Source organism: Hibiscus syriacus, unplaced genomic scaffold (assembly GCF_006381635.1).
Source record: "Hibiscus syriacus cultivar Baekdansim isolate YM2019G1 unplaced genomic scaffold, ASM638163v2 tig00110933_pilon, whole genome shotgun sequence".
NCBI lineage: Eukaryota > Viridiplantae > Streptophyta > Magnoliopsida > Malvales > Malvaceae > Hibiscus > Hibiscus syriacus.
In genome coordinates this window covers 203,571-227,801 of record NW_024062919.1, presented here as the reverse complement: position 1 = coordinate 227,801, position 24,231 = coordinate 203,571, and the positions used below count along the sequence as shown (strand labels likewise).

The 24,231-nt window shown below is 36.8% G+C and overlaps 3 protein-coding genes and 1 pseudogene across 3 annotated transcripts; 1 reads left to right on the top strand and 3 right to left on the bottom strand.

The window, feature by feature from the left end:
• The first annotated feature begins 373 nt into the window (after window positions 1–373).
• Window positions 374–8,590, top strand: LOC120147151 (chaperone protein dnaJ 10-like). Its single transcript, XM_039160590.1, has 11 exons — window positions 374–545; window positions 897–956; window positions 1,124–1,206; window positions 1,317–1,476; window positions 2,947–3,076; window positions 3,598–3,671; window positions 7,071–7,155; window positions 7,372–7,550; window positions 7,645–7,725; window positions 7,846–8,007; window positions 8,187–8,590. The coding sequence occupies exons 1-11, from the start codon at window positions 459–461 to the stop codon at window positions 8,268–8,270; spliced, it is 1,185 nt and encodes a 394-aa protein (XP_039016521.1). The 5' UTR covers window positions 374–458; the 3' UTR covers window positions 8,271–8,590.
• A 1,694-nt stretch (window positions 8,591–10,284) lies between these two features.
• On the bottom strand, window positions 10,285–10,970 carry LOC120147147. Its single transcript, XM_039160587.1, has 2 exons — window positions 10,420–10,970; window positions 10,285–10,374 (listed from the first exon to the last, which is right to left on the bottom strand). The coding sequence occupies exons 1-2, from the start codon at window positions 10,907–10,909 to the stop codon at window positions 10,352–10,354; spliced, it is 513 nt and encodes a 170-aa protein (XP_039016518.1). The 5' UTR covers window positions 10,910–10,970; the 3' UTR covers window positions 10,285–10,351.
• A 440-nt stretch (window positions 10,971–11,410) lies between these two features.
• On the bottom strand, window positions 11,411–15,133 carry LOC120147069 (putative disease resistance protein At1g50180). Its single transcript, XM_039160529.1, has 2 exons — window positions 14,095–15,133; window positions 11,411–11,853 (listed from the first exon to the last, which is right to left on the bottom strand). Exons 1-2 carry the CDS (start codon window positions 15,131–15,133, stop codon window positions 11,411–11,413), a joined length of 1,482 nt encoding a protein of 493 aa, XP_039016460.1.
• LOC120147150 lies at window positions 13,923–23,124 on the bottom strand (annotated as a pseudogene).
• Between the last annotated feature and the right edge of the window lie 1,107 nt (window positions 23,125–24,231).

Here is a 24,231-nt window from a genome sequence, read left to right as displayed (position 1 = left end):
ATTTAATGTCAAACTGAAGTCGATACAATTGAAAGGATCTGATTGAAAAGCAAAAGATTTAATCAGAACGTTTTGAAATTTTAAAATCAATTTAGAAATAGTTTGGGGACGTCTAGTGCGATTTACCCCAGAGAGGATAGTGGCTGTGCTGCCGCGGCAGAGACGCAATAGTCAACGCTGCAAAGGAATTGAATTTGGGATGAGATCGAGAGGTGTGAGGCTGCGCGTGGAATGAAGCCAAAATTCGCGGTTTTTCATTTCCATTTCATTGAATTTTGGAATATTTCTTCTCCTTTCTCCATCGTTTTCGCATTTTTTTTCATTTTTTGATTCTGTTTTTTCATTTTTTTTTCAATTTCACATTCATTCCGATCATAAAACCAAACCATTTCTTTTGAATTTATATTTTTTCCAGAAAAAATTACTAATCTCTGCAAAATTCTGGATATTGATCGGCAATGGTGAAGGAGACTGAATTCTACGATATCTTGGGTGTCAGCCCTTCTGCTACAGAGTCCGAAATCAAGAAAGCTTATTATATGAAGGTTTAATCTAATTTCCCGTTTCTTCAAATTTCATAATCTGTTTTAATTGGGTCGTCTATTCAGGATTATACATGTCTCATTTGGTAGATCCCCTTCCAATTCAATCTGATTGTAATAATCACAGTTTCTTTTATTTATGGAATGTCCATCAATTCAAGTTTCCCTGTTTCCTTTACAATTTTCGAATTTCATAGTCTTGGGAACTTTGAGGAATCAAATTCAAAATCTGGGTCTAGATTTATTCTGGGTTTGTCTGTTTAATGCGTATAAAGTTTGATTCTGATAATAGATTGTGACCTTAAAGAAGAACAAAAAGAAGACAAACAAATTCAATTTCTTTATTGTATGCAGGCAAGAAAAGTGCATCCGGATAAAAACCCAAATGATCCTCGAGCAGCTGAGAAATTTCAGGCAAGCCTTACATTTTTATTTCTGAGGCCATTTGTGATTATTCGAGGTTCTCTTTAATTAAGCCTATATCATCGAATCCTTTTGAACATTGTAAGTGTTGAGGTGCAAACTACTTGACTCTGTCTGTACGATATGTTCATTGCATTGGATCTCGACCATAAGTTCAGGTGTTGGGAGAGGCTTACCAAGTATTAAGTGATGTGAAACAGCGGCAAGCATATGATGTTCATGGGAAATCAGGAATCTCGACGTTAGTTTCCTACTCTGACTCTATGAATATATCAATTTTCAAGGCTCATACACATTTTTTTAAAAATTGAAAGGAATATAACCTTCTCTCATTCTGTTTATTTTTTGCAGTGAGGCAATTATCGATCCTGCAGCAATATTTGCAATGCTTTTCGGTAGTGAACTTTTTGAGGAATATATAGGAAAACTTGCCATGGCATCAATGGCCTCACTAGACATTTTCACGGAAGGGGAGCAGTTTGATGCTAAAAAATTGCAGGAAAAAATGAGGGTAAAAATTCTTTTCTATCTATATATGTAGATGATATAGACCTTTTTTTACTCAGATTTTGATTGTGACAATGAGTGATTGAAGGAAAAAATAGGCAAAAGAGAGCATTAATTCAGTAAACAGTGAAATGTCTTTTGCCTTAGTTGTAATTCTCAAAAGATAGAGTTGAAATTCGTTATACAAATATATGGCAGTTTTCAAAACTGACTCGCAGTACTTTCACCTGGATTAGGATAATCTCAGGGGGATCATGTACTTTATCAAAGACAAATGATTCAAATCTGACGCAGGACTACAATTGGACGTTATATGGGGGACAAATAAGTTGTTAGAAATGAGGTACAAGGTTTATGGAATTTTAGGAGTGACAATCAAACTATTAATAGAAACGTTTAATTTGGTGAAGCGAGCAGGATGGTTTTTTTTAAAGGGTTACAAAGGGTTGTGTGTCATGTATCATACACCCGTCAACTAATTCCCTGTAATCCATGGTTAGTTTAGTGTTGTAGATAGGGGCAAACTAATTTTGACTTCACAAGTTTTCTAAATCCACCCAAAGTTTTCAAGGTGACACATACACCCATTTTGTGTCGTGTTTTGTATATACATTGGGACTGGGTCCTAATTATTTCATGAAAAGGCAAACAGGCTTTGATATCCCAAGGGATCTAGGTGATGGACCCTTTTCTTCCCCCCACCCCCCTTCTTATATTCCAATTTTAAAAGAGGAAGGAAGGGGTGATTATTATTTTATTACCATATTCTTTATCTTTTGTCAATTTTAAATAATAAAATGGATTGCTTGATAATAATTTTTTTTGGGTTTTGATCACAAGGTGCTACTAAATTTTTACAAGAGGTCACTGTTATCATAGGGTTACTTCCACCTTTTTGTTCTTGATCTCCTTACATGGTTTTCTCAAAGACAATAAAAAAGGCTGTAGGAGTTAAAGTTAATTTTGTTCTGTAATATTCTATATGATTTGGGGCCAAATTGCTTAAAGCCCAAAAATTTGGGGGGGGGGCGAGGCTTAATTTGATTAAGATCTAAATTGAAAGGGGCCTAAAATTCCATTTGACCATTTTTTGGTGGGGAGGGCCCTCCCAACCTCTATATAGTTCTGTCCCCGTCTTTCAGTTACAAGAAATGATTTATTTACCTCTATTCCCTTTTTCATGTGAAATTGATCTACTTAAAGTGGATAAGTTATTCTCAGTACAAGGATGAAACTTTGGTTTGATGGTATTCTTTCTTTTTGATCAACTTCGGTAGATAAATTATTCATTAATATTACCTCTTGGCCTTCATCACTTTCTTCCTATAAAATTTATTATTCTGAGTATTGTAGCACCAGTGGAAAGTAAAACATAATCTTTTAACCAGTGGTATGAGTATTTTCTGTTGCTTGCATCCTTTCATTGTATCAGAGGTTATAAATCATTTTTTAATGTAAATGCTTTTGGCTACAGGCTGTTCAGAAGGAAAGAGAAGAAAAGCTTGCACAATTATTGAAAGATCGACTAAATCAATATGTGCAAGGAAACAAAGAGGATTTTGTTAAGGATGCAGAAGCTGAAGTATCAAGGCTCTCCAGTGCAGGTACAATATCTTCTCTAGAAATGATGCATAAGGGTGAGAGAAAATCGAAAATCCTTTTTCGTCTTCTTGGATGAATTTCTGCCAGTAACCAGTCACTATTCTTCGTCACTCATATGATTTGACATTCTGAAATATTACATGAACTGCCTAAGTAGGCTGTCAGAAATACCAAATTTAAGACAAAATTGAACTGCCATATGCTTTTGGAAAAAAAAGGGACCTTCTGTCAACTATTACAGTTGAAACTTACATTGGGGTTCCATCTTTTTTCTCCATAAACGAAAAATTATAAAATCTGATGATTTAATCTAGTCCGGGATCTTTTTAGCTTGCTGAAAAGCACTTATATATATATTGGTTTTCTTGTATATCTATTTTCCAGCAATCTTAATTTGGGATAGGTATATCTCCTTTGTATTTCTTGTTCCCTCATCTTAATCTATTTCTTGTTCCCTCATCTTAATCATCATCATCGTTATTTAGTTTGAGTTGTGATAGATTTTGTGGTATATGTTTTACAGCTTATGGTGTTGATATGTTCAATACAATTGGTTACATCTATTCAAGACAAGCAGCGAAAGAACTTGGGAAGAAAGTGTTATGTCCCTTGAGAAATAGAGAAGTTGAGATCGAAGAAAAGAAGTAGAATAGAAAAGATTAACGAAGCAGAGGAAATATTGAAGAAGAAGAGATAAGATTTCATTCATAAACTTCCATGATTTGTGCATTACAATTCCTAGCCTATATAATCTACTAATGGGACAAAGCCTATTATTTTTACACAGCTGTCCTAAATTGTCTGCTAGTGCAACAACCTAATCATCAACTACTGCCCGGTATAATTCTGCTTATGGGCTTCTCTGAATGGATCTCCACCTTTGGGTCATTTGCTTTCTTCTCAACTAGATTCCTATCTTCACCAAATGCCCAACGTCGTCGTTTTTCCTTTGGTAATTTAACTCCACTTTCCCAATTCTCATTTTTTCCAATTTCTGTCCATAAATCCCTAACCCTTGATTTGTCCCCATTTCCGTTTCTCTCCCAACTTCGATCATAACAATTCCTCCCCCTTAGACGATCCTTGTCCCCAAGGATCAAATACCATAATTTTTTTTTTTTTTTTTTTTTTTCCTGAGGCCAGTGTTGCAATTCCAAGTGACGTTCTCAGGCTCCCAGTTCGCCCGCAGGACTAGTAATGGAGTGAAAGCCTGATTGTTCTTCTCCACCCTCATGCGTTGTAAAACGGTGTAAGGACCATAGGACCTTGCTGCAAGCTTTAATTTCCTTCGAAGAGCAAGTGACGTTTGGTGATAGGGCTGAAACTTCAGGTAAACTCTGTCCCTGACCTTCAGATATTTGTTTCTCCTTTCTTTATTTGCATAAAACCTCATCTTACTTTGCTTGATTTCCTCCAGTAGCTTCTTCAACCTTTCTTCAATGATCTTGTTTGTCTCTTCGAACTTTTCCTCCGTTTCACTAATTTTGCTTTCCAACGAACTCACCATTGCCTTCAGTTTTCTATTCTCACTAGTCAGCTTCTCCAACATCATGTGACCATCCACTAGAACCTCCTGAATTACAGGGACCACCTCAGCTGCCCTTCTAGCATCCTCACGTTCCTTGGCTAGCAATTCTTTGGTTTCTTTAAATTGAAGTTGCATGTCTTGCAAAGCAGACTGTAATTTTGTGTTTTCTTTTGTTTTGGCCTCTTCCATGTCAACCCTCATACGTTTCTCCAGCTGTAATCTCCATGTCAGTTCCTCAATTTGCTTTTCCAGTTTGTTCTTGGCAGCTTGCAAAGTTCCAATTTCCCTAGCAGTCATCTTAAGCTTCCGCAGTTCTTTTTGATCAACTCTTACTCTCCATGCACATCGTGTAGCAATTACCTCTTTCTTCAACCTCATATAATGCAACTGAGACAAGAACTTGCGACATTGGCTCAGAATTATAATTGTTTCTCTGGTCTGCCTTCTAAAGCATAACTTATTGCAAGTAGCCAATATATCAGAAACCATCACCTTTATGGCTTCGAATAATATTTCAGTCATCTTGTAATGTTTGGCTTTGTAGTCTAGCAGAATGGATTGACATATTCTATACATGGAATTAGCATCCAATACCTTTATAGGCCACTTTGAAGGGTCATCCAGTAGGCACAAATTAGCAACATTACACTTCTTGAATTCCATGAATATGTTCTTTGCTGAATCAGTAAGTATTTCTTGTATTTCATTTGTGTTTTTTCCTTGGAGAGATAATTTCCAAAGGTCAACATTTAGCCATCTATGATACAACTCGACTCCTAGCCACACAACATTCGCAGCCTTCCTGCTGTTTACCATATTTCCTTGCATGTTCTCTATGTTTCCGACATACACCAAACCTTCATTTACTCCAGCTATAAGACATTTGATTGAGCAGCTTTCGATGTTAGGAATAGATTTTTGGCACTGTAGAAATTGATTCACATTTATCGTTGAAGGAGATTCGTCTAATTGTTTTGCTGCTGTTCGAGTTTCATAGTGGTCCACCCTCCATCCGCCATCCAATGCACTGTAGGAAATTGTTGACTGAATTTGAGTGTAAGTTGCGACCGAGCTGTCAACCCCATGTTCCTCGACATCTACTCGCGCATCTTTAAGATTGATTCCCATTAGCAATAATCTAAACTTGTAAGGGTCATCATCTTCTACAAGTTTATCCCTCCCAACCTTGACAGAATTGAACTTACACCCATCAACAAACATAATCTTGATCGAGCCAAATTTACACCCCTCGACCAAAACACTAGTAATTAGTTGATAATTATATTTATGCATCATCATCATACCTGCACCTTCCTGTCCTTGATGCTGGAATGAAGCTTTGTGATTTTCAAAGAAACTTGGTGGTGCAAACCCCGGGGACGGTTTTGACAGAGATAATGAACATGGTATTTTAAAGAAATTGAAGGTTGCCGCATTTTGGTCCCCTACAAACCGAGTTTGCAGCTTGACATCCACGTTCACCGCACCATCATCACTTCTATTTTCACCATCTATCACTTCCTCCAATTGTACAAGCCTTTTACCAAATACGGAACATGTGTCATCTTCAACATGGTTCTTTATAGTCTCAATGACATTGAAAGAACCTAGACTCACTGTTTCATCACTTTGAAAATCAAATCCCTCGTAACTTTGATCTGTTTGGTCTCCAATATTCTTTACCTTTGGTGTTGGCAATTTATCGAACACCTGCGAATCATCATGTTTTTGCTCACACTTTTTACCAGTCAGAATATGTAAAATGTGCTCCACATCTCTCTGCTGCAACGCCATTTTGAATTCCATCATACTCAACCTATTGTCCTGCTTCTGCCACCATTTAGGAGGGGTGGACTCATCGGTTGTTTGCTTTACCAGCTTTGTCAAGTAATCAATCTGTTTTTGTATTGCAGACAAATCAGTGGAATCACCCATCGTTTGGTTCTTCTTTGACATACCCAAGCTTTAGAATGCCAGGAATAATGGCTCTTGATACCAATTTGTTATGTCCCTTGAGAAATAGAGAAGTTGAGATCGAAGAAAAGAAGTAGAATAGAAAAGATTAACGAAGCAGAGGAAATATTGAAGAAGAAGAGATAAGATTTCATTCATAAACTTCCATGATTTGTGCATTACAATTCCTAGCCTATATAATCTACTAATGGGACAAAGCCTATTATTTTTACACAGCTGTCCTAAATTGTCTGCTAGTGCAACAACCTAATCATCAACTACTGCCCGGTATAATTCTGCTTATGGGCTTCTCTGAATGGATCTCCACCTTTGGGTCATTTGCTTTCTTCTCAACTAGATTCCTATCTTCACCAAATGCCCAACGTCGTCGTTTTTCCTTTGGTAATTTAACTCCACTTTCCCAATTCTCATTTTTTCCAATTTCTGTCCATAAATCCCTAACCCTTGATTTGTCCCCATTTCCGTTTCTCTCCCAACTTCGATCATAACAGAAAGCGATATACTTGGGTGTGCCATTTGTCGCTGAGTGGTTTAGGGTTAAAGGTCATTTTATTAAATCCCAAGTAACTGCTGCAACAGGTTAGTAAATGCTGCAAACTTCAATCGTTTGTACTTTGTACACGATAATTATGATTTGTTGTTAATTCAATTGACTTTCCTGGTAACTAAAAGGTTGGATCATTCATTCAATACTTACCAAGGATAAATCAACTGTGCTGTTAGTGTTTCTTAGAAAGAAGATATTTTTCAGGAAGAATTGTTCCATTGAATTATTTTTTTCCCTTGTTGGTGTAGGTGCAATTGCTTTGCTTCAGCTGCAGGAGGACATGAAGAAGCAGCTAAGCGCAGAAAGAAATTACAGTGAGCAGGAGCTCGAGGAGTATATGCAATCTCACAAGAAGCTGATGATTGATTCATTATGGAAGCTTAATGTAGCCGACATAGAAGCTACTATTTCTCATGTTTGTGAAATGGTTGTTTCATCAATCTCTTCTTTTATGGCTGTTAGATGATAATGGTTTCAATAGTTGTATTTTTCCTGTAATCTATTAAATCCTTGTTTTTTAGGTTCTCCAAGATAATACTTGCAAGAGGGAAGAGCTTCGAGCACAAGCAAAAGGGTTGAAAACTCTTGGTAAAATCTTTGAGGTATGTATGTGTGATTTTTCTCATGCTTTCTCTCTTTTCTCTCTTTTCCATCTTTCCCACCTTCTTATCACTTCTTTAATTGTTCTGACCTTTCTTGGAAATACTATGGTATGAATATAGAGGGTCAAGCCAGCAAATGGAAATGAAAGTGATCCTGTGCTTAGCAGTAATGCTAGATTGGATGGAACTGAACCAAGTCATTACGGCAATCCTCCAGATGCATCAACAAAGTCTCCAACCAAGGACGACTTGTCTCATTCTCCATTCACGTCACAGCCACAGGTATGGTTATTAAGCTGAATGATAAATTCTTTTTATCCATGTGACAGCTACAGGTCCTTTTTCCAGATTCCATTCTGTTGCACTACTAACCATTCATGATTAGTTGTTCCGTAACTGAGATATGGTCTAGCTTTATGTTTGTTTATATTCTTCTGACTTGAAACAATTTTACATTGTAAAGCCAGTATGTGGAGGACCCTAGCGTCGCTGATGCTCAATTTCCAAGGCCAACAGCACCACCTGGTGCACAAAAACATCCTTGAATTAGAAGAAGAGAGACACTCGATTCGTAAAGGTATACGATTGTATTGTACAGCTTTCATTTGTATCAATATTATGGGTGCAGCTGCAGCTGGAAAAGGTTATTTTTTTACGTATGTGTTAGAGTGATTTGAAGACAACGTCCTACCCTGTAGCGAGCATGCGTTTAACTCCTCTGACAGATTAGATTTCTATTAATATCGTATAGAATGATATGTACTATTTTCATTGATCTGGGCTGATTGAGATTGCCTACATTGCTTCTTCAATGGCAGTTGTTTTTGCATTTGTGTTTGGTTTCACATGTATATCAATGATGTGAATACTCCCAGTGATTGTACCATACGGTTCACGTCGATATGTGGGTATATTCAATTTTTTAGAAGAAATTTATTGTATTTGAAGGGTTATATTTTTAATATTCGTGTCTAGATATGCATTTAACTGAAGATAATGTATGTTTAGAATCTTTTTAATTATTGACAATGCACGCACATATTGCGGACGCAGTTACTTGAAGCTCAAGACTTTTAGGAAGAACAATACTTCCCTTAATCACGAAGACTACTATAAATTCTGAATAAGTCTTTTAAACCTTCTAAGTTCTAAATGGCTTGATAAAGTATGAGTAATGTATAAATTATGTTCATCTGTCTGTCCAATTATTTGATAGGGAACATATTTAATATATAAAAATTATATTGTAAATATTTGCATTTATTGTGTTAATTGATTGGTCTAGTACGATAGAGAAGAAAGGAATAATTGATATTTGTATACATATGTCAATAATTTGATTTACGTATTTTATATAGTCTTGAGAAATGAATCGATATTTGATGTCTGAATTGACGAGACAGATGAAATTTTTTGATTAATTAAGCTATCACTGTTGTGAGGATTAAATTAGAATGCTTCAAGTGATATTTAGAGAGATGATAAAATTGTTCAACTGTAACTTAGTATACTCGAAATATCGTAGTTATACTTTTCGGTTCATATTATACATAAATATATAATACTACATTTTACACAGTCTGCTAACATAATTATTCGAATATATTATCTTTAAAAAAGAATAATACTTTTTTAAATTATTGAGATCACTATATGAATTCAATTAATATTATTATTGATTAAATCCAAGCGTAGAACAGTTATCTTATTATGATGGAAGCATAAAACAGCACGATTGCCGAAGCAAGCATCTGTACAGGAGGTTTTATTTGCAACATCAATTATATATATATATATATATATATATATAGGCTAAACTCACGATATAATGCACTCAAAATAAATAATTCACGAAATAACGTTATCCCAACATTATTTGCTGAAATAGGGCGAAATCAACAGTGTGGCCGTAGGTCGCCATGCCTTCCGGGCGACCTACGACGTGGCTTGCCATGCACAACCCAACCATAGGTCGCCATGCACTCCCAGCGACCTCCTAGGTCGCCATGCACGCCCGGCGACCAAGGAGGTCGCCATGCACTCGGGGCGACCAAGGATTCATGCATGGGGAGATCGTGCCATGCACTCGGGGCTCGGTTCATGCATGGGGCACTCGAGGCGACCAAGGATGACCAAGGAACGATTCATGCATGGGACACTCGGGGCGACCAAGGATCGGTTCATGCATGGGAAGAATGGGGAGATCGTGCATGTGTAGGTCGCCATGGAGTCCCGGCAAGGTCGCGAGCAGGCGAGCATGCAGCAGGGCATGGATGGGCGTGCATGGGCGTGCTCCTTTGGCGAGATGGGCGTGCATGGGCGTGCATGGGCATGGAGGTCGTTGGCTGGTAGGTCGCAGGGCATGCATGGCGACCTACCAGGTCGCTGGGCGTGCATGGCGACCTGGTAGGTCGCCGGGCGTGCATGGCGACCTACCCCCGGTACTGTAGAGGGCACCACTTGAGCAATTAATCTGGCGATCCCACTATTTCGTGAAAAAAAAAAATTCAACGCACTATCAACGAGATTTTGCCTATATAGGCTATATATATATATATATATATATATATATTACACACTGACATTGACACAAACTTTATTAGAAACTGCCTCTGAGTCGGGCTTCTCATGGTAGCTGGTCTTCCTCTTCCACTTCCTCTTCCTCTTCCTCTTTCTCGTCTTCCTCTTCCTCGTGGCTGAAGATGTCAGCCGTCTTCTGGTAAACTACATTCTTATAACTTTTCAGCAGCAGAAGACGAGGACAAGATGATATAATGTCGTCCCTCATGTTGCGAACAATATGAGGATCCAAGGATCCGACAAAAGTTGAAAAGGAAAGATCACGGAGGTTGCCGAATGCGATGATCGGGGACATGAACATCATCCGGAGACTGTGGAGCGAGTCATTATCATATGCTACAATCTCCAATCTCCTAAGATTGGTCAGTGTGGTCAGGTCCTTTATGTCAGCACAATATGCTGGAAAATTTACCAGCATTCTTAGCTCGGTAAGATCCGCAAACTGTAGCCTTTTTGTTGTCTTTTCGATCCGACGAGGAAGATATAGGTGCCTCAATCTTTTCAACTTCCAAAAAACATTCGGTAGGGTAACTACTTCGGTAAAATCTATCCTTAAGGTCAACAAGCAACTCAAGTTGCCTATTGAGGAGGGAAGTTTTTCCATCCGATGACCAGTTCCAAAATCCAGGAGTCTGAGGTGAATCAACTTTCCTAGTTTTTTGGGCACTTTTTTTCTTTGAGTTTTACTATAAAAAAAAACTTTGTGCATTGTTGTACGAGGAGTTAACCGGATTGTTTTATCGATTAACCTTTTTGTTTTCTTGGGTACCTTAACATCAAAACTTGGAGTTGGAAGATCTAGGATTCTAAGCAACTTGAAGCTGTGGACCAATGTTGCAGCGAGCCTCTTGCTTAGGCCACTGGTTTTATCCAACGAGAAGCATAACAAGGATTTGACTGGGGGATATTCTTCACATTCCAAGGCAACGTCTCCAGGAAACCTATTTAAATGCAATGACAGTCGACGAGTTCTACCTGTTACCATGACCGAAGAAGAAGAAATATTCAGACTCTTGGCTTGTGCGCCATAGAGTGGCACAACTTGACAGAAATTCTCCTCTTCCGACTTGGACAAACAAAACTCCCTCATAAGATCGTGCATTTGTCACTTTTTGATTCTTCCAATGGAATCTCTTTCCGCAACAACAATCATGTACCTCTCTGCCAACTCTGTCAGGTAACGATATCCAATATCCTCCAATGCTTCCTCTCCTTGTCTCTCCACTCTTGGTGGATGTATCATTCCTTCGGCCACCCATAAATTGATTAGTCTATCTCCGGATATCTGAAAATCCTCTGGAAACATGCCTAAATAAAGGAAGCAGGGTTTCAGCTCATAGGGTAAATCATCATAGCTCAAAGCTAATAGCTGAAATATCATTTCTCCCTTTAAATAATGCTTGATACATTGACGTATCGTCTCCCATTCAACAATAGTTTCTTTATGTTTGAGAATCCCTCCAAGAACAACGATGGCCAAGGGCAGTCCCCCACAATGTGTCACCATTTCCTTCCCCATAATTTCCATGCGCTCATCAATTTTGTGAGCTGAAGGAGGAGAAGAAAATATATCAGTGGTTGATTCAATTTGCAAATGATGAAGACAAGAAAGGAACATTTGTGGTGAGAATGTATTTATCGCATTAATGGGTCGTTTATCAGGAGCCACTGAGACTTATGTGAGAATGTATTTATCGCATTAATGGGTCATTTATCAGAAGCCATAGCAATGATTATTTCTCAACGGTTGGATCTCACATGCGTGTTACTCCATTAAAGGCATAGATTAGAGGTGCGAATTGCAATCATTAGGAAGAAATGTCAATTCTTTAGCTATTTAATGGGGAGTTAGGGCGAAACTCCTAATTCCATTTTTTGGATTTGATTTTTAGACTATCGTATTATCTTTTATGGAATTTCTGCAAAGTTTTCTTCTTTTTTCTTCAAAATTTTTTCTTGTCATGATGAAGAAGAGTGTCATGAGGGGAGTGAAGAATTTGAAGAAAGATAGAGGTGGATCGATTTTCCCTGGTGGTCGGTGGTTCTTTCGCATACAAGACTGGTCAGAATGAGGCTAGAAATATGCTGTTGAGTCACAGATTGTGATGAGAAAACTTTGAATTTGAGTTTGAAATTCTTTTAGGGTCGTGTTGCCTGAGTGACTGTAGCGAGGTCTCAGTCGGGTATGAGAGTGGCTCTATTTGTCTTTGCTCATTTTGAAAGTTGTGTTCCGTCTCTTAGCACACAATTTTGTGAAGGAAGTATCAAACACTTATGGGGTGGCTTTTGGTTAGTTAATCAAAGTTTCTTGATGGATCCTTATTTGCTATCTTATCTTCTGTCGGTGGAGGGAGGGAGTATTATCAATGGCTATATTATAGTCTTTTTACTCTTACTGAAGTGGCTCAAAGGACCTGTGGAGGCCTTCTGAGTTTTATATGAAGGCGTGCAAAAGGGCTTGAGATAAACGAGCCAATTGTAGGTTGGAGCAGTCAATAGAAATTGGGATCGGATCATTCCAAATTTATTAAGATGACCCACAAATTACCCTAAGGCCTAAGGTTTTCGTTTTCCTCTACAGTAGAGCACATCTGGCCGGAAGATGAGGACTACTATTCCTCGATTAGAAGGGGAGGAGGAGTAATTTGCTTTATTGAAAAAGGTGGGTAGCTAGTTGTTTCGGAGAAGATTTTTGTTCATAACGTTTTCAAGATATGCTTTGAAGGAGATAGCCCTAATGGGTTCAAGACCAGAGTTGTTACGATTGAATGAGTTCGGCATTTGGGTGCTTGAGATTAATGTAGGAGTTTGTGGCACTATAGGGCACAAAAGATCTGGAGAAGGTTTTGTTGGGGAAGATGGTGAAGGAGGAATATTCATTGCTTTTCTTTTGCAACTGCCCTCGTAGGTTGTGGTCAGACAGGTGATCATTGAAGGGGTCTACTAGTGATTTTGGGCTTAATGATGATGATGGTATCATAGACGGAGGTGAAAGTAGTGCAGAGGTTCGTCTTAGGTGAAGGCAGTGAGGCGGGTAGGATGCTTTTGCAAGATGTGTCAGAGTCATCTGCTACTCTTCCAACGTAGTTGCATGGTAGGACCATTGCTAATTTTAATATTTATCCTTACATTAATGTGTCGTCGAAGAGGGAGAAGGAGGAAGCTGATAACCTATTAAGGACTTTAGACGTTAGTCCTTTGCATGTTGTTTCTTTGGATGACGACTATTTTCTAAGTGGATCGTTAGATGAATTTGGAAGAGAGAAAGAAAACTTCTACAGACTTTATGGAAGGGACCCTTTTTCTTCGTCGCTTTTCTCCTCTGACTTAACCTCGTCTAACGACTCATCTAGTGGTATGCTTTTGTGTATGTTATTTTTTTTTTCGAGCTATTGTTATTTACTTCTTAGGTAGAGCTACAGACTTTAGTGAAATCTCCATATGAAGTTGTTATTGATATCCTCTAAAAGGTTGAGGTAACTCCCCCTGTAAAGACTAAAAGAAAGGTGATTATGCAAACTAAGAAGATTGATACCATTCTTCTTGTAGTGCCCGAGATATCTCTTTCAAATGAGGTGTGGCTTGTGGGGGAGACATTTCTAAACAGTTTAGAGAGGAAAAGGGAATTCACATGGATCGAATAACCATGGACATGATCCAAATAAGAATCAATACTTCCCAAAACACCACCATTAACCAAGAATATTAAGAGAAACTACAAATGAGTACTTTCTAGGAAGAACTCATCAAAGTTTTAACAGTTTGTAGGAGAGAGAAAAGATTGTTTACCTGCTGGTTTGGAATTTCTAATTCGTGTGGGTATTGCAGTCTTTGTAAATAGCTCCCAACTCTCATAATCATTCAGACACCTCGGTTCATGGATGAACCCTTGAGCCAAGCTCCTATTGCGAGTGGTAATTATAAATTTGCTGCTTGTCTCCTCTGTTGGGAACCCTGGACTTAAAGCATTCCAGGCGTTGTCCCATATGTCATCCAGCACCACTAGGCATTTCTTCTTTCGTAGTTCACCGTGAAGCATTTTGGCAACACCATCATCATCCATTCTTTGAATCCTTTTCCATTGTTTTGCAAACTCCTCATCTCTTGAAGACCATTCAGGAGACAGAAGCTCGTTTAAACATTTTTCCCAAATGTTCCTTTTTCCCCATTGCTGAGACACGAATATCCAAATGAAGAAACCAAAGTAGTGTCCTACTTTACATTGATGGTAAACCTTCTTAGCAAGGGTGGTCTTTCCCAGACCGGCCATGCCACATATCGACACAACTTTACAATCAGTACGTTCGAGTTGTGTCAACAGTAATTTTGCATCTTCTTCCAACCCGACTACATTTTGTTCAATCTTGTAAGAATAAGATCGACGGATGACACTTTTCTCTGAAGAGCTTCGGGCTCGTTCTCCGTCATTTAACTCCTTTAATCCATAAGCTGGTAGCCTCGATGTTAACTTAGTAAGCTTGGCTTCAATATCATCAATAGCTGCTCCAACCTTGTACACCGAGATCGGATCTCTCCGTCGGATTCCGCATGTAGAAAACACGTTCCGGGATGCATCTTTCAGCGCATATATCTCGAGGACGTCTTCTGCATCGTAGGCGATGTCTCTGATTTCTGCAACCCAATTGCGTATGCTTCTTGAATCTCCCTGTTTCGACTCGGCGTCTCTTAGGAAGCAACGCATGCGTGTTAGTTCAGCTTGCAGTTCTTTGACTTTACCGCTCACCGAGCTCAGGTACTTTGCTTGTTGCAGGATCAGATCACCAGTTTTCTCCACAGCGAAGGAGATGACCGCATCTGCCACCGCCATTCTTCGAGAAAGTGTGGTTTTGGTTGGTATTTTAACTTAAAAGAACAAAATATTAATGAAATATGTGTTTTGGTTGGCGTTTTAGATTAAAACCTTCCCCATGTTTTTTCATGCTTTTACCCTTTCTACGAAGAAGAACAGAATATTATTGTATTTATCAATTAAGGAAAGGTAAGCATATTATATGTGTAGATATAAAGTAAGGTATTTACAGAGTAAATAGAATAACTGCACGATTTTAATGGTAAAAAAAATTGTTATCTTAGATTTCAAGTTAAAAAAATTATGTTTGTAAAATGTGTGTTGTTAAAGAAAACTTTTGAACTGTCCATATTATATAATAAGCATTACTAGTCTATTGGGTCACTAAATTATTTCTAAGAGTTTTACTATGGACTAATTACTATATTTATAGGTAAAATACACAAATGGTCCCTTGACTATATGAAGCTATTTTATTGAGTTCTCCAACTATTAAAAGTTATAAAATGATCCCTCAATTATAGGACGTTACTTCGTTGAGTCCCCCACTATTAGAAGTTACTAAATGATTATCTGGTTATTAATAGTCGAATGACTATTTTGTAACTTTTAATAGTCGAGTGACTCAATAAAGCAACATCTTATAGTCGGAGGATCATTTTATAACTTTTAATAGTCGATGGACTCAACAAAGTAATAATATTTTATAGTCGGATGACCATTTATGTACTTTGCCCTATATTTATTTATTATCATAAGATTAAGGTTAAGTATCTATGAAACATTTTTTTTATTATTGGGTAAGTATAAGACAATATATATTTAAAGATAATTTTCAACATTTGGCATTGAACTCTTACATCTCTTGCTCTTGATTAGAACCTATGCAAAGGATAATATATAAAGAAAAGCAACGTTCTTTTTTATTAATATGGGGTATGCACAAGGCAGTATATGTTCAAAGATAACTCTCAATCATTTGACATTAAATGTTCACACCCCCAGTATTCATGGATTTCGAATTCGAGATCTCAAGGAACAACAACAATTTCTCTACCACCGAGATCGCTCGGTTAAAAGAAGAAGCATATCCTTTTTTTTCCATTTTCTTCAAGATGATGTATTATTGAATACGTTTACATTATTTTATTTGTTTATTTATATAGAAGTAAATTAAAAGTCAAGTATACAAGTAATTCTCTTAATTTTTTATTATTATTTTGACATTAGAAATCTTTACCCATATTTTTAAAAATAATTTTACACATAAAATTTTGATATTCTTAAGGGTGATATTCTTAGCCGAGGAACAATTTTGAAACTACAGTTGTTTTTTATTGTTTTGAGACTCTTTAACCTAAGTTATCCTCTTGAGGTACCCAAACCTTCTATGATGATCCTATAGGATTGGAATGAGGTTTCGAATCTTTGAAGACAAATTAAAATATCCTTATAATTTATGAATTCGAGTTTAACATTTTTTTATGATTTTGTGATAATCAAAGAATTATTAATGTGTGATTACTTGATAAATCTTAGTGGTGTTGTTATGGTCCTTTGGCCTTAATGGAAGTGTTTTTTTTTATGGGACCTTATGGATATTGGCATACTAACGATCATGTGTGACGATCGAAAAGTATTTATTATGCGTTACCTACTTGCATTTATATGTCTCATGTAATATAGCTGAGTAATTAAGCATTATTTTTTCCTAATTGTTTGGAACGCGATTATAAGGTAATGTTTGATTTAGAATTTTCTTAATCTACTGATAATGTATATATATTTTGCTTACGCAACTGTTCGAACCTAAGATCTTTAGGAAGAACAACGTTCTCTTTTATCATCAATGTTACTTGATGGGTTTAATAATGAGACATTATTGAGCTTAATAAAGCCCAACATTTAGAATTAATTTTTTTCATACACAAGTCATTAAATTTTGGTGTATAACTCAGTAATTTTATAACTCAAAGTAGGTTAAAACCATAAGCATTTGAGTTAAAAACTATTAATACAAAAATTAGAGTTTTAATATTAAAATAGTGTATAAAATGATAAATATTTATAATAAGTTACAGGACAAAACTACACAAGGTTTCAACAAATGCATACACCCACTAAAAGTGACAGTATTTTACTCTGATAAAATATTGTTAGAACTTATCCGATAATGCCATTGTCTTGAGTTAAATTCATTAACTAACAACCCATCCACATAAAAATAATTTTGAATACTAAATTTTACTAAATTTTACAAAGTTCAGTAATACACGTCTACTCTATTATACTTCATAATATTCGTAAACATATATATATACAAATTACAACATAAGCAAAGAGTAATCAGAGCACTTAAATAAACTATAAATTAGGCGTAGAAAAAAAATATATAAATTATATCTCTTTTCTCATTTAAGTGTTTAACGTTACAAACGTTATCACTTTAAATATTTAAGTCATAATAATAGTTAAAAAATACCCGTTAAAAATCAGCCTAAAGTTTACATTTATTTATTTTTAAATAGTACAAATATACATTTATGAATTCTTCTTCTTTATTTTTATTCTATCACTATTATTTTCTTGAATAGTACAGATGTACATAGGATTACGAAGAAATATTGGGTGTAAAGTCATATGGATGAGGCAACCTCCAATATAGGGCAAAAATGAAAGCAAGTACTTCAAATCAAACTAGACGAAGGGCCAGAAAGAAAATGGACTCATAGTCCGAATGGGAACGATTCCTTGTCAGGCAAGGAACGTACGGTTATAGTTTCAGACATCCGCAAGTTTAATAAGCTGATCAACAACACCGGGATCAGCCAGTGTGCTCGTGTCTCCGAGTTCATCCAACTGCCTGGACGCGATTTTCCTCAGAATCCTCCGCATTATCTTCCCACTCCTTGTTTTCGGGAGGCCAGGTGCCCAGTGTATTTTGTCAGGTGCTGCAAATGCTCCTATCTGCAAGTCACCCACATCGATTTCTTCTTGTTACCACTACATCGAACACCTTTCAACCAACCAATATTTATCTAACCGGGATGTAAGGATACCGCTAGTTACAGCAATAGTCTAAATTTTCATTTCGACGATTCAGTGTTAAGGGACAGTTGAGATCATAGCATATATCTAAATTCCTAATTGTTTCTTTCTCAAAGACCACACACTAAATGCCACAACCAATGGGAATAAATTCTAACCTGTTTTCGCACAGTGAGTATAAGGCTCTTTCGGAGTTCGTCGCTGTAAGAAATGCCTTCCACAGGAGTTACAAAGGCATATATGCTCTGTCCTTTAACCTAAGGCCAACAGAAAATGAAACCTTAAGATTACTGACCACAAGCATGTCTCTTGGCTACTTGATATATAATGCATCAAGCCCGTTGCATACCTCGTGTTCGACACCAACCACAGCAGCTTCTGCACAATGAGGATGAGAAACTAGAGCAGATTCCACCTCCGCTGTGCCAATACGATGTCCGCTGCAAATGTTAAGATACTATCGCTGACAGGCAGTTGGAAAGAAACAGGTATGGAACCTTCAACAGGCTGGCTAGTTTCCAGATAACATACCTAACATTAATAACATCATCGACTCTTCCCGTAAGCCAGTGGTAACCATCCTTGTCCCTGAAACAAAGATAACAGTAATGTACCACTCAAGCAGTTAGGATGCGATCAGTGGATAAAACTACGGGTGGCTTAGAATCAAATGTCGTACTCGTATGCTGATAAAAGTGCAAACCAAAGAAACAGGAATTTCAGTGTATACCAACGTACCTGCGGCAGCCATCACCAGTAAAATAATATCCAGGGAATGGCTTAAAGTATGTTGTCTCGTATCTCTCATGGTCACCATAAAGAGTTCGAAATGCACCGGGCCATGAGTTTTTCACACACAAGTAACCACTGCACTCACCATCAAGCTCAACTCCTTTCTCATCCACTATGACAGGCTGCAGTTATACGATAAGAAGAGATTAATGGAAGGGGGGATGCTAATTTTCTATAACAGCAGTGTATTAAACCTGAACTCCAAAGAAAGGAAAGGTTGCAGAACCAGGCTTCTGTGGCCAGGCCCCTGGTAGAGGAGTAATCTGCCATTCAAGACAAAGAAAACAATAATTAAAATATAAAATAGCATGTACAGCAGAGAAAATTCAACCAAATTTCCCAGTGAAAAAAAGTTCTGATAATATTTACACGAGGAGATGCTACCAAAATATGTAACAAAAAAGAAAAAAAGAACTTACCATAAAGCCACCTGTTTCTGTTTGCCACCAAGTGTCAGAAATAGGGCACCTCGACCCTCCAACTACATTAAAAAACCACCTACAGTTACAGGATCATTTTAGACCAAAAACAGTTTTTTACATATAAAACGAGATAGGAGACAAAAAAAGAAAGAAATTATGTAGTTGAGAACCTCCAAGCCGTTGATTAATAGGCTCGCCAATGCTTCCAAGGACGCGCAGGGACCTCCGTGAGTAGCGAGTGACATACTGCAAAGTCAGTAATAGTGATATCAATAAAAATTTAGAAATACATCAAGAGGAACTCCATTGATTTTCCAAACACAAAAGACCAGAAAATTTTATTTTTGCAGGGCAAAGAATAGTCTCATAAATCATCCAAACAAGTAAATCTTCATGCCAAAATCAAACAAAATGACTGAATGCTTAAAAAAATTCGTTGGAGACCCTTTCTTTATTATTCCCTCTAATTTTTAGCCAGCAATATTCAATGAGAAATCACAGACAAAAAGTATCTTGGGGCCGTGGAAATTATGAAGGTGAGTGTCAAATATCAACATAAAAGAAGCAAAATTGTAACAAAGAGCTCTTTTTATTCACAAAAATTTCTTATAAACAATATGAACCCATAATAAACAAGATTTAAGAAAGAACCTTACCTCATCACCATCACGCATGAGAGAGCGCACCAATGTAGGGGCAGTGTAGAATATGGTCACCTTGTATTTGTCGACAATGTCCCAACATCGTCCAGGATCAGGGTAATTTGGGGCCTGAATATAACAAGAGATCATGTTGCTATCTACTCAAACATATAAAATATATCAAGCCAAAATATGTTGTTTAAGTACGATAATAATCTAACACTTATTAATGGCTCGTCAAACCTAATTGCTCTCTTGATAAACTCTCAGGAACACCTTATGACTTGTCAGAACCTTCCATATACCATTATGTTTCACCCAATATGTTCTAATTAATCTAGATTTGTTGCCAAGATTTTTGTTTCTCCTTAGTCCTTGATAATAATTTAAAGTTGGATTAATTGAAAATCTTGGAAGCTTATAATCTCTTTTTCTGTGTCAAAGAAGAATTGTTAATCCTTACCCCCTCAAACACAACAACTGTTGCTCCATTAAGCATGGGTCCATAAGTAACATAGCTGTGTCCGGTAATCCAACCACAGTCAGCCGTGCACCTAAATTCAAGGAAAAGGCATGTCAACGAAGACACAGCATCAATAGCATACTAAATGGAAAGAATTTATAAAATGGTAAGAACATAAGCATGAAGAGTGTCCAAGGTACCAGTAAACATCAGAGTCCTTGTAGTCAAATGCATATTTAAATGTTGTAGCTGCGTACACCATGTATCCTCCAGTAGTATGAAGTACGCCCTTTCAAAAGTTCATATTAGAGCATAGGAAAGGAAAATGAGAAACTAAGTAGAATACTTCAACCAAGCAAAATAAATACCTTTGGCTTCCCAGTACTCCCACTAGTATATAACAGAAAAAGGGGATCTTCCGCATCAACTCATTCAACGTCACAAGAAGTTGGATATTTTGGGACAACATCCTATGAAAAAAAGTATGCAATCATCGCTTCAAGGTAAAATTATGGTTACTGGAAACAGGAACCACGAAATGCCCAATAAAATTTTCATATTTTACACTAACCTCCCACCACACATCTCTTCCTTTCTCCCATTTAGTGCTTTCCCTCTTCAGTGCTGATCGGTTTTCATAGGTTAAGCATACATCTGCATAAAAGAAAGATATCAATATAGATAGACAGCACGAGTCATAATAATAACAAAAAAGTGTCAATGGTGATAGTGATCAAAGCAAGTCAAGCTAGTTGTTCAAATACAAAGCATAGGGTGTTGGTAGCTAAAAGTTAAGTATTTAGAGACTAGATTAGCATCCATAATGCTCAACATGATGCTTAACATCTGGTTATGTTAGGTCAGATCCGACAAACATGTAAGAATGCAATTCGTCAGTTCAATCTTAAAATATCAAAAACCAGTTAAACCTACATATATATCAAAACTGACATTTTCTTGGCTATTAAAACGTTCTGAATGAAATCGAAGGAACATTAGAGCAAGGGAAGATTGTTGCTTCAAAAATTTGATATAGAAAACAAATTTGAGGTTAAAGATAAGTGCTCCATTGTTTAGAACTAGGCAACAGTCGTACAATTAAATGGATTTGGCCCAGTCTAAAATTCATGAACTGCAACAGAGAAAACTATGCTTAAAAAAAACCAATTTCTTATATTTTACCAACCTACAGAGATTCCGTTATTGGCAGATTCAATAAGGGCAGCATCAACAATGTCCTTGAGGTGGATGGTCTTAGGACCTCTTTTAACAGCATTACAAGTAATAACAACTTTTGGTTTACAGTCCACAATTCGTTGGGCAAGAGATTCTGCAGAGAATCCAGCAAAGACGACCTGAAAGGAGAACAAGGTTGGGAATTCGTCCAATGAAAATGTAGAAATAAGCAAAGTAATTTCTTATTGTGCATCATTTTTCATGTGCAAGAAAAGGAATCATGTACCGAGTGAACTGCACCAATCCGCGCACATGAGAGTATGGTGATAGGGAGTTCCATTAACATAGGCAAATAAACAACAACAGCATCACCCTTTCTAACTCCGATACTTTTTAGGTAGTTAGCAAGCTGCAGAGAAGATGAACCAACTAAGAAGCGATTCCGATTGAGGAAGTTATAAACATACAGCAAATAATACAAAGTTGAAGAGACCTGGCAAACTCGGTCGAGCAATTGGGAATAAGTTAGAGTGGCATCAAAGCCAGGTTCATTGGATTCCCAGTAAATGGCAATTTTGTCTCCAAGTCCGGCATCTATGTTTCTATCTAAGCAATTGTAACACACATTAGTGATACCGCTTTTGAACCACTGGTAAGGCAAGAAACAAACAAAGAGGTTACAGTTACAAAATAACCCATATGTTAATCTAAACAATGCAAAAAAAAAAAAAACGTAGAGACAGACAAAGACCTCGATATTGATATTCCCTTTCCTCACATCGAGATTCTCCGAGTAAACCTGATCTCCCCATCTTTGTTTCCAGTAAAACTCCGATGATGCAATGCCTGACCAAAATTTAGCAGGGTCCTCTATTGATGCCTTGTACATCTCCAGGTACTAATCTCATCACAACCCACAATTTCAAATTTCCCAACAGTCATATAATCAATCATAATTCAATCACTTAGATCAAGAAAAATGACAGAAACAATAAATACCCATCATTTTGTTTTTATATCACTATTCTTCAGCAGTACTACAATTCAAAGGAAGCCAAAGAATATGAGAATAAACCTTTTGTGTAGAAGGAACCAGAGCCTGGCGAGAGAACTCATGGCTTGGGACAACGACGTCGTCGTCTCCGGACGCAGGAGCCTCCCCCAAGACGACGGCTTTCAAGTGGGAAAGCTTGGCTGCGGCGGAGGAAGGATGGGGCGCCATGGCGTCTACATGTCTGAAATGAGCGGTGGTGGTTGGGAGATTGTTGGGAGAAACCATCAGAAGAAGCCGACGTCTGCCGCCGCGCAGGTGAAAATGACGCAACCGGTGCTTGAGGCAAGATATTTCATAGCGATCAAGCTGTGGCACTAAGCGGGGAATGATGGGACAGGGGGAAAAGCTCATGTTGAGCATTCTATCTTTTTATATTCTTGGTATAATCTAATTCCAAATCTTCCTAGAGAAATTATGTGAATTTATTACCTATTTTACTCTACACTTTTGGATTATATATGTAAACATATATGATATATATATAGAGAGAGAGACTATAACAAGGTTACCAAGCAATTATGGTAAGTTTTTTATGCATTAATTTACGGATAGTTATTTTAGTTTATATCATAAATATATACGTATCAAGTTACTCAATGATTAAAGATATATTGTTATTTTTAAAAATTTCGAGTTTTAGCACCATGTCGGTAAAGTTATTTGAGTATTGCATTATTAAATAGTTGTGAGTCTTTTGAACATGCATTATCTTGTAATCACCTCATACTGATAAAAAAAAGTTTATATTAGAATTTATATCGGTTCGATTTAAGTTTAATTATATAGATTCAGTTTTCATTCAATATTGTATTTTGTTATAAAAATTGTGCATGATTTCTGGTTCAATATCCAATGATATATATATAAATCTTAATTTTAATTTAATTCGTATTTTATAAAATCATTTAGGATAAATAATAATTTCATTTATCTAATATGAAAATGAATGGATAAATTTATTTTTTAAACATTTTTACAAATAAATTAAAATTTGATACATACATATAAATTAGAATAAAGATTTACGTGTATGATTACATCATGTCAAAGTTTAAGTATAAATCTAAAGTTTAACTCCTTTTAATTTATTGAAATTAAAATATTGAGTGATTGTGGTGACTTTTATTAAGGAACGCCTTTAATATATTGATTAATATATATTTGGTAACTTTTTAATGTAATTTTATTATAGTTACAATTGTTTTAGGTAACCTGTCAAAATCATTTACTAAATGTTTCTGGTAGGCTAAACGGCCAGGTTAATGCAAATGGGAAACGTTAATTCCCAAAATAATGTTGTAATTCTATTATTTCCCCAAATGGTGTGTTTGCTACAGACGACATGCAAATGCTTGGATCTCTCGGCGTCATGCTTGGATCTCTTTGTGTTATTAGGGTTTTGTGGGTTTAGGGTTTTTCGACGTCTTTCAAAATAATTTGTATTCTAATATGGAGGTCTCGGCGTCTTCAAATTCCAACTTGGAGGGCTCGGCGTCTTCAACACATCTTCCATTCTAGTT